This window comes from Podarcis erhardii (assembly GCF_964252035.2).
Source record: "Podarcis erhardii genome assembly, chromosome: 12".
Classification (NCBI taxonomy): domain Eukaryota; kingdom Metazoa; phylum Chordata; class Lepidosauria; order Squamata; family Lacertidae; genus Podarcis; species Podarcis erhardii.
Genome location: NC_138513.1, coordinates 18881337 through 18891240, shown reverse-complemented (window position 1 = coordinate 18891240; position 9904 = coordinate 18881337). Strand labels below are relative to the sequence as shown.

The 9904-nt window shown below is 43.0% G+C and overlaps 1 protein-coding gene across 3 annotated transcripts in view; it reads right to left on the bottom strand.

The window, feature by feature from the left end:
• Window positions 1–1659: 1659 nt before the first annotated feature.
• PIP4K2A (phosphatidylinositol-5-phosphate 4-kinase type 2 alpha) overlaps window positions 1660–9904 on the bottom strand; it is a 163424-nt gene continuing 155179 nt past the window's right edge. For all 3 annotated transcript variants that reach the window (XM_081834660.1, XM_081834661.1, XM_081834659.1), the window contains 3 exons: window positions 7667–7907; window positions 5963–6066; window positions 1660–5007 (listed from right to left, as the gene is read on the bottom strand). In XM_081834660.1, coding sequence (XP_081690786.1) covers window positions 4927–5007; window positions 5963–6066; window positions 7667–7907 — 426 coding nt within the window. In that variant the 3' untranslated portion in view covers window positions 1660–4926. The remainder of the gene's footprint in view (window positions 5008–5962; window positions 6067–7666; window positions 7908–9904) is intronic.

The window sequence follows — 9904 nt, the reverse complement described above, 5'->3', positions numbered from 1 at the left end:
GTCCCAGTTTTCGAACTTTTTTTGGAATTCAAACGTCCGATGCGGCTTCCGCTATTGTTTCCGGTCCGCCTGCGCAATCGGAAGCTGTGCCTTCGTTTCCGAATGTTTCAGAAGTTGAACGGACTTCCGGAACACATTATGTTCGAAAACCGAGGTACCACTGTACCGTGTACCCTTAAGTACCCCCAGAAAAAGGACTGGTTATAACCCAAAACATCTGGAGAACATCTGGATGGAGAAGGCTAATCTATGGAGAATCCAGCTGTGCCACAGATGAAGTTAAGCATGAAATACTGGTGCAACCTATCAATAAGACTAGGAACAATTATTATAGAAAGAGGCACTTGGTAGATCAAGAACATGTTTTGAGAGTGTCAGGGTAACAATGTCTAAAGAAACCAGTGTATAGATATAGAAATGGTGGAGTCAGTCCAAGATACAATCTATACCCATAAACAGACACTGACCTAGATCTGATTTTTCAGTTAGATGGAATGTACAAAATATTCATTTACAGAATAGTTGGCAAATGAATGGCTCCAGAGGAATGGCTCCAAACTTGATCTGTATTTAAAATTGGAGAAAATTAAGCAAGAGGGAGAAGTGGGTAAGTTGTAGAAAATGGCAGAAAGACAAAGCAAGGAAGTGGCAAAAGAGGAGACCAATATGCTCATGTTTGGGCCGGGGGGGGGGGGGGAAGAAGAAACAAAAAGATACAAAGCTTTGTGAATATGAATCAATTTTAAAAAAAGAAAATACATTGGCTTGGTTCACACATCATGGTAAGCCAAACTATGACTAACTGGGAGCACACAAAGATGCTAGGGCTCAGAGAGGAGCTCACACCCACTTTGCTCCTTTCTCCTTCCAGCACAGTGTGGCACAGAAGCAAACAGATACTTTTGGCTTAGTGTGACATTCAGAGACTCCAGACCACATTGGATGATCTCTAATCATAGACAACCTGTGACCATAGGCCATGGTTAAGGAAGAGTTACCTTGACAATGATTCTAGGTTCAGACAACAAACTAAGATCCCATCTCTACTATATCCTTAAGACAGTATGATACCACTTTAAACAACTGTGGCTCCCCCCCCAAAGAATCCTGGGAAGTGTAGTTTGTTGTGGGTGCAGAGAGTTGTTAGGAGACTCCCTGGTCCGCTCATCAAGCTGTGATTCTCAGTCATTTAACAATCAGTCCCCCCTTCCCAGGAAACTCAGAATTCAAATGCATAGTGAGGATGGCGCCTAAGCCAAATCTTAAGTTTAGTTGTTACCCTAAGGAAAACAGACTGGGAAGCAGCAAAAGGGATGCAAGGTCCCCTCCGGAAGCCAGCATATTTGCACAGGCCTGGCAAATCATAGTTTGGTTTAGTGTGGTGTGCAAACAAGGATGCTACACAATGTTTGTCATGTTTGGAAGCAACTAAGTAACTCTTGTGTTGCTTGTGGCAGCTGAGAGAAAAGGGAGAAAAGCAACATGCTTTTAGGACTAGTGAGGTACCTCTATTGCCCTAGCTGCACACTCAGGCACAGGATACAAGACAGCAAATTGCAATGCAGGTCATTAAGGAAGATCATCTGCAAAACCTGCTAGTACAGGGCTGGGGTGGTGAGAATTGTGTATAATATAGCACAACAAGTGAAGAGACACATCTAGCGGCACAGTAGAAATTAGTTAAGTTTATTTATAATCCTGAAAAGTCACTGGTGGTAGCATTTGTTGTGACAGTCCACCCAAGTATACAGTATATATAATACATCCAATCGTACCAATAGAGATTCAGGTGAGAAAAGAGATGGCCATTTATTTGGTGAAGCATTTTCCCTAGACTTTTCTGCTAGGTGGAGCTCTATAAACTTACAATGGTGCGCCGTCCATCTGGGGGGTACGTTTGCAATGACTGGGAATTTCAGAGGCTATTACGTCACAAAACAGAAAATGGAACCCCAAAAAATATTTGTTCAAAGTAATGTCTCTCAAGGGCAGTAGGACGTGTGTGGAAAGTGCATGACCTACCCCTTGTCAACGACTTGACAACCATTCCTTGCATCAACCTGAAAAGTGTTTTTGTAATCTATCCCAAACTGGAGAGAATGCAGTTGTGAGTATCATGTGCCTCGGTAAGACAGAAGCTACAGCTATTCCAAGATGTTGGACAAACTACTAAAGAAATTTGCCATCCAGATTTGCAACAGCTGACTTTTAAAGAGGGGGTACCGCCATCTGCATTGAGCAACAGTCATGGGGCAGGAGAGCTGAAAATAATACCAACATAGGTCACATCTGGCAACCAATGCGCCCCTTTGGTATCAGCTGGTACATGGGGGTAGACGAGTCTAAAAAGCCTGGGACACAAATTTCCACATCCCTCTAGCTGCTATGGTCAAACTAAGCCTCCTGATGTATATATTTTGCTCTAGGCGGCTTATGGGCATTATTTTCAGCTCTCCAACCCCACTACAGTAACGAGTTGGTCATTAACATTATAAATATATCAAAGGGGAAGGAGAACTCAGGTGGTGAGAAACCCATGGGCTGTGCCTTTTGCCTCACAGTCTCTAATAGCTTGGCTGGGAAGTATGCCCAAACAGCAGGAGGGAAAGGAGACAACAGCACTGATGAGATGCACCATAGGAAGTTGCCTTATTTTGAGCCAGGCCACTGGTCCATGTAGCTCAGTACTGTCTACACGGACTGGCAGACACTCTCCAGGGTTTCAGACATCTCTCCCAAAGATGGTAGGGATTGGACTGAAGACCTTTTGCGGGCAGAGTGGGTGTTCCAACACTTAGCTATGGACCTCCCCCCACCCCACAAATGGAGAATTGCAAGAGACCCACTGCCAAAAAGGACCAGCAGTTTGGGTTAACTTATTGTGGATGGAGGGGTCTTAAAAGGTCAGTGTAAATCTCAACATCCATCTGTTTTCGCATAGAAACATGGCCTTTTAAAGCGTCCAGGAATGTTGTGGGTTAAAAGCAAGGGGGAAGGTGATTGCTTTTAATAACTGAGAATCCCATCACTCTTTAAGATTCATTATCTTCGGTGGGAAAATAAAACCAAATTGGATACATTTTTTTAAAAAGGTAACACAGCCTGGGATAGCTCAGTTGGTAGAGCAATGAGACTCAATCTCAGGGTTTGGGGGGTCAAACCCTATGTTGGGCAAAAGATTCCTGCATTTCAGGGGGTTGGACTTGCAGTCCCTTCTAATTCTATGATCACAGCCCTGTTGAAATATTGTGCAGTGTAATAGGATATATTGCCTTTGGCTGCATGAGAGTAAGATCAGCTTATGTTTTATCAGAGTTCTCTGAAGCCAACTATACATATTATGCTCAGCTGCAAGCTTAACAGAACTGGCATTAAGTAAGTGGAAAAGGCAACCTGGAATTTGTGGAACAAGCTTTACGTTGCAGAGTGGGAGAGAGAGTGTGGTTTATTTTTTGAGTTGCCCATGAATGTCTGTTTCAACATATAATTTTTTAAAGGCACAATTTTAGCACAGTGTATTAAGTAGAGAATAGTAGTTTTAAGCATATCTAATTCTGTCATCCTCAAAGTTTGGAAACTCCCCCCACCCCCCAAGTGATCTGAGGTTTTTCAAAGCAGGTTATAGGCGACAACATAATTTTAGGCAAATCAGTTAACACAGCATCGTTTGGAGCAACAGAGCTAATTAGGTAATAAAAATGCCATATAAAATAACCTCAAAACAACCTGTCACCATGGACTGCAAAAATATTTTCTATCATGGAGGTGAATTGAATATCCACTTGGGTACATTACTGCATATTATACTTCAAGAAATTACTTCATCTGTACTGCAAAATAACTTTACATGTAAACTTCAGATTCACATACTGTGACATACTCAAAGCATCCCTGTTTTCCTATTAATGTAAACAGTAAAATTTAGGGCTTAAAAAAAGAATATTTTAATAAAATATTAAAAACAGCACAATGTAAGCATTTAAATGTCTCGGTTTTGATCAGTTACAGGTGAACAGACTTTCCTATTCCTTTGTTCATGTGGTGTAAAATGCTATTATTGCCCAAAATGATTAATTTCTTCCAAAAAAAGCATCATTGATTTCCTTTGTAGTACACTCAGCTCCTATACGATAAACATACAGTGTAAAATCTTCATGTAACATGACAATTAAACATTCTTAATGTTCCTGCTCCACCTCCCTCAAAATATGTCTACCCTTGGCAAAGAACACACAGCATGATTATGACATTAGATTTTGGTAAAACAAGAGCCAGACTTCTGAATTGCTGGAAGACTTATTTCCTGTTGCAATGGGCCAATTTAATTAAATGAAAAAGGTGCCAACAGGAAAGCTTCCGGCATAAGGAGCTTATGATGTTTCTATTTTCAAAGAGTGCCAACATGCAGGGTAGTTAAGTGTAACATTTGCAGTTAAGGTCATAGTCATCATCGCCACCAAATACTGTCTTGCACCTCTCAGCTCAAAACGTAAACTGATCCACAGTTTAGTTTTGACACCAATATTGTAGAACTTAACATGCATATAATGCCTTCCTCCCCACCCACCTCTAACCATTCATTCCAGCTCAGCTAGTATTCACGGAGTGTTGTTGCAATGCACACCGATTAAGAAGCTGATCTATTTTAGTTATTATTAGTTAATTTATATTTGTTTCTGCACACACTCACACGCACGCACACACGCATCAGAAATAGCTAGAACTATGCTGGGCATAAATCAGGCAGCTGTTAAAGCGAGTATTTCACCCCAGTCAGTCATCTTTGCCAGCAGATGTAAACAAGGGGGCTGCCTTCTGCAAGATAGCACTTTGAGAGTTCCTTTTAAAAGAAGCTTTTTATCCCTTACACACTTGTAGCCATTGCTGCTGTTCCCAGACCTTGTATCTGTCCAATGGAACATTAGGTTACGTCAAGATGTTGGCAATAAAGTCCAAGAACCGCTTTGAATACTGTTCGGGATTCACTGTTGAAATCTCTGCACCAGCCTGAAAAAGAAAGACGCAGCTTAAGAACAATTGGCTTGTTGTGGCAGGAGATGCGTTCATGATGTCCATGTCACAAAACACACACTATGGTAACCATGGTATTTAGGAGGAGGACAGCAAAAGTAAAAATCCAGACATTGCCCTAAAACAGAGCACGCTGGGGGAGTGCCAGTGCCTTGCAAGTGATGACTCTTGAAGTTCTGCTACCCAGTCATCCAAGCCCCTCCTACCTCTCTGACTCTTTTCCAGCTTGAGTCATAGTTATCTTTGTCCAGAGCTTTGCCTTTGACTTTCAGGTTTCTTTTCTGCCATCCCTTCTTCCTCCCACCCTCCCTTCCATATCACCATCCTTGTCTGCCCCCCCCAATATTTTCTTCAAAATGGCGCCCCTGAACAGCAGTGTATGTTTATGCGAACTCAATATTGTGTGATCTCCCCAATCAGTACAGCAAGTCATGACTGACTTCCCATGGTAAGCATAAGGCTGTCGGGGGCGGTGGTGGCAGCGGGTGGCTGTATCTCTAATTTCGTGTTATCTGAGAAATGCTGCAGGTGTGACTGGCTCCTCCAGCACAAACTCAAAATTCAAAACGCGGCCACTTGTCTAAAAACGCTGGTGATTTCTAATGTTGAACTAGGGCTGGGCGATATCTTGGTATATGATCCAAAACTGGTTTTGAAGTCCATATCATGATATTGGTTTTATAATTTTTGACCTGGCAATATATCACAAATCATGATGTGTGTGTGTGTGTGAGCACACTATGCAAAAATCACAATGTGGGAAAAACTGTGAAGCCAGCCTCTGTATAGCTCCATCCTTATTTCAGACATTGTGATATCTCAGTATGTCGCGGTGTTTAGCTGGTGATATATCGCAAAGTTGAAAACCAGGTATTGCCCAGCGCTTACGTGAACATAACTAAGTTGGAATATATACATCAATGAAACTTACGCCGTGTTTGACGGTTTTTGCAGCATGGGCAGCTTTCTTTTTTGCATCGTAATGAGTAAGAATATCAATGATTGCCATAAAGTATACCTCCTTCCTGGGTGCATCTGTGAAAATAATTCATAGTACTAAAAATAATGCACATATTTGTAGCCAAGAGATTAAACAACTCTGCGGAAGCAAGTTGGAAGTTATTCTGGTGGTAGACCTTTGCCCAGAAATCTTTTCACTCTTTGATAATTGATTAAGGGGTAAGAAAGATAGATAACACTAATCAGTGGAGAGAGAGGGGAAAGTGTGGGTGCACTTAGCTGCAATTGCAAGCTGGCACAATTAAAAGTGACTGCAGAATTAAAACTTCCACACCAAGTTTTTTGATGACTGAGTGAATTTGTAAGGACCTTAACACTTTGCTTAAATATTTTAGATTTGCTTTTGAAGATTTTTTAAAACACATTTATAAACCGCTTCATAGCCTGAGGTCATCAAAGTGACCTACAAGAATATCTTTTAAATGAGATAAAGTGATCATTTTTTAATCTTCCAAGTAGGACCTGTGTACCTACGGGACCGCCTCTCCTGGTATGCCCCGCGGAGGACCTTAAGGTCCACAAATGACAACATTTAGGAGGTCCCAAGTTGTAAGGTGGTTAGATTGGTCTCAGCTAGGGCCAGGGCCTTTTCAGTACTGGCCTTGACTAGGTGGAACGCTCTGTCACAAGAGACTAGGGTCCTGTGGGACTTCACATCTTTCTGCAGGGCCTGCAAGACAGAGCTGTTCTGCCTGGCCTTTGGTTTGGACTCAGTCTGACCCTTATGTTTCCCTCCCCTTATGGAGTAGGGCTCCTTTTAAAACGAGGCTGCATTTTAAATTGCATTTTAACCTGTATTTTAAATTAGGGTTTTTTCCTATTATGTTTTTACTGTAATTTTACTGGTGTTAGCTGCCCTGAGCCCAGCTCTGGCCGGGGAGGGTGTGGTATAAATAAAATTTATTATTATTATTATTATTATTTAGACTAGAAGAAAAAATCTGTAGTACCATGATGAGTTTTGCCACTAAAAACCTCATCTTTTCACCCAGTCCTTTGGCTGAATTCTCACTCCCACACTTTGCAATTTTATTTGTAGTAAGTGCTGCAGGTTGTTTGATGGGGATTTTAAGTGTGTAGTAAGATTTCAACTTGTTTAAAATGTTTTAATTGTTGTTCTGTATCAGCTTTGGTAGTTATACTGCCCACAGCACAGTGTAAAAATCTAAACAGAGAACCTCTGGAACATGCCAAAACAATCACCTGTTTCTTTTGTCAAGCAAGGTGTATTTGCCATTGTAAATAACTGTCCAATGTCTATGCAGTCAGTAGACTTTCAAATGAAAGCAAAAAGGAGTTATTCAAGACATCAGCTCAGAATCTCTATCTTTCTGTAGCATTTAGCAATATAGCTGGCTAATGCAGTATTGTAGTCATTTATAAGTGAACTGCTTTCACTGTATTCAGACAATACCTAATAATGACATGTTAAAATCAGAGCCATGCATTGAAGATCCCTTACCCCACTCCAAAAAGTTTTTAAAATCCTACTATAGATGAGCAATTGATAATTGGGCATCATGCTTTTTTTGGCCTTGGTAGAGTTTTCTTTCCTTCTAGAGACTTGGAGACTGATGCAAGAACTGAAATATCTCCCATGTCTAAATATACGTACTTTCATGACATTTTATTCCATAAACATCAATGGTTGGATCGAATTCTCCTGGAGCTAAAGGCTGCAAGCTGTTGAGTGTATTTCCTGGGCTATCTGGAGGCGTTCCAACAGGATGAGCCCCATCGCTTTCTCCTTCCTCTTCATCGTTCTCTTCGTATTCAACCTCCTCCTGTTCTGCTCTCTCAACATCATGAATTCCAACCAGCAAGCTGTAGTCCATGAGTTTCAACTGAGCAAGGAACTTTGAAGGCAACAATAAAATAAGGTCAGTTACCAAGGGGTAGAAAATCCCAAGATCCAGTTGGGTGGGGGTGGGAAAAGGTAACTTTTCTGCAGCAAATGTTATTTTCTACTGCAACAGGCTTTCTCGAGTGAAAGCCAAAATAGGAAGCTTCAATGGAAAACAAGTGGGATTCTTCAAGTCTGGTATATTTTATGCATGGCACGAAAGGAGAAACACAACAGTTTCCCTAGCTATAATTTGGATTTGAGGATTTATTTTTTGCTTTGAGAAGTTGAGCAGAACGTTGCTTAAGAGAACTTTCTACCTCTTACATAGTGCTAGAACTAGGAAACCAGCCAATGAAATTGACTGGCAGCAGATTCCGGACAGACGAAAGGAAACAATTCTTCACACAACTCACAATTTAGTGACAGAATGAATGTGTGGATGGCCACTAGCTCAGGTAAAATCCATCCATCAGTTGATGGCTAAATGGAACCTCCCTATTCAGAAACAGTATGATGGGTCACAGCAGTGGGGAAGCCTTTTGTAGGCTCTTCAGTAGGCTATTGGTTTGCCTCTGTGGGATACTGAATGCTCTGGCTGACAGGACTTCGATATTATCTAGTAGGAAACTTCTTGTAATCACCATGTCTGACTCTTACAGAATTCACTAACCATTGTTTAAAAGCAAAATAGTATGGAACTAATGTACAGTGGTGCCCTGCAAGACGAATGCCTCGCTAAACGAAAAACCCGCAAGACGAAAGGGTTTTCCGATTTTTAGCGGCTTTGCAAGACGAATTTCCCTATGGGCTTGCTTCGCAAGACGAAAGCCCATAGGGAAATCTCCGGGGACAGCGGGGAAGCGCTGCGTGCCTTCTCCTCTGTTCCTGGACCTGTCCTGAAGGCTTGCGGTGGGAGGTCCGGGAACAGAGGAGAAGGCGTGCAGCGCTTCTCCTCTGTTCCCGGGGCTTGCAGTGGGAGGAGGGTTTTTCCTCCCCACCGCCAACATTTAGAACAGCCTTCTGAATGTTGGCGGTGGGGAGGAAAGCCCGCCTCCCACCGTAAGCCTTCAGGACAGGTCTGGGAACAGAGGGGAAGGCGGCAGCCTTCATTCAGAAGGCTGTTCTGAAGGCTGGGTTGGTGGGTTGGGTTTCCCTGTTTGAGAAAGGAACAACAGAAGAACGTACGTGGCTTGTTTGTTGACGGTAGACATTCAGAAGGCTGTTCTGAAGGCTGGCGGTGGGAAGAAAAGCCCTTCTCCCCCGCCAGCCTTCAGAAGAGTTCCCCGCAGGGCTCTCCAAGCTGCGGATAGCAGCCTGCTGCCCCTATCCGCAGCTTGGAGAGCCCTGCGGGGAAGTCCTGCAGGGCTACCCAAGCTTCGAATGTCTGCCCCGCGCGAGGGGCGCTCTGCTTCAGAGCGCCCCTTGCGCCGGACAGCAGGCTGCTATCCACAGCCTAGGCAGCCCTGCAGGAACTCCTCTGAAGGCTGGCGGGGGGAGAAGGGCTTTTCAGACCTGGTCTGAAGGCGGTCTCCCTAGGAATGCATTAATTGATTTTCAATGCATTCCTATGGGAAACCGTGCTTCGCAAGACGAAAAACTCGCAAGAAGAAAAACCTTGCGGAACGAATTAATTTCGTCTTGCGAGGCACCACTGTATTTGTACCTAAATGTTGGTGAGAAACATGGCTTCATTTCCCACCAGCTCCAATGATCCCACTGTTTGCATATGTACACAAGGGAGAGGAATGCCATACAGTGACCACAGCTTCTGTACAGGAGTCTGTAAAACTGCATCCTAGTGTGCCTAAGGCTCTGAACACATGATCTGTACCCTGCAACTAGATCATGCACTCAAAGCCTATACAGTGGTACCTCGGGTTACAGACACTTCAGGTTACAGACACTTCAGGTTACAGACTCCGCTAACCCAGAAACAGTACCTCGGGTTAAGAACTTTGCTTCAGGATGAGAACAGAAATCATGCTCTGGCGGCGCAGCAGCAGCAGC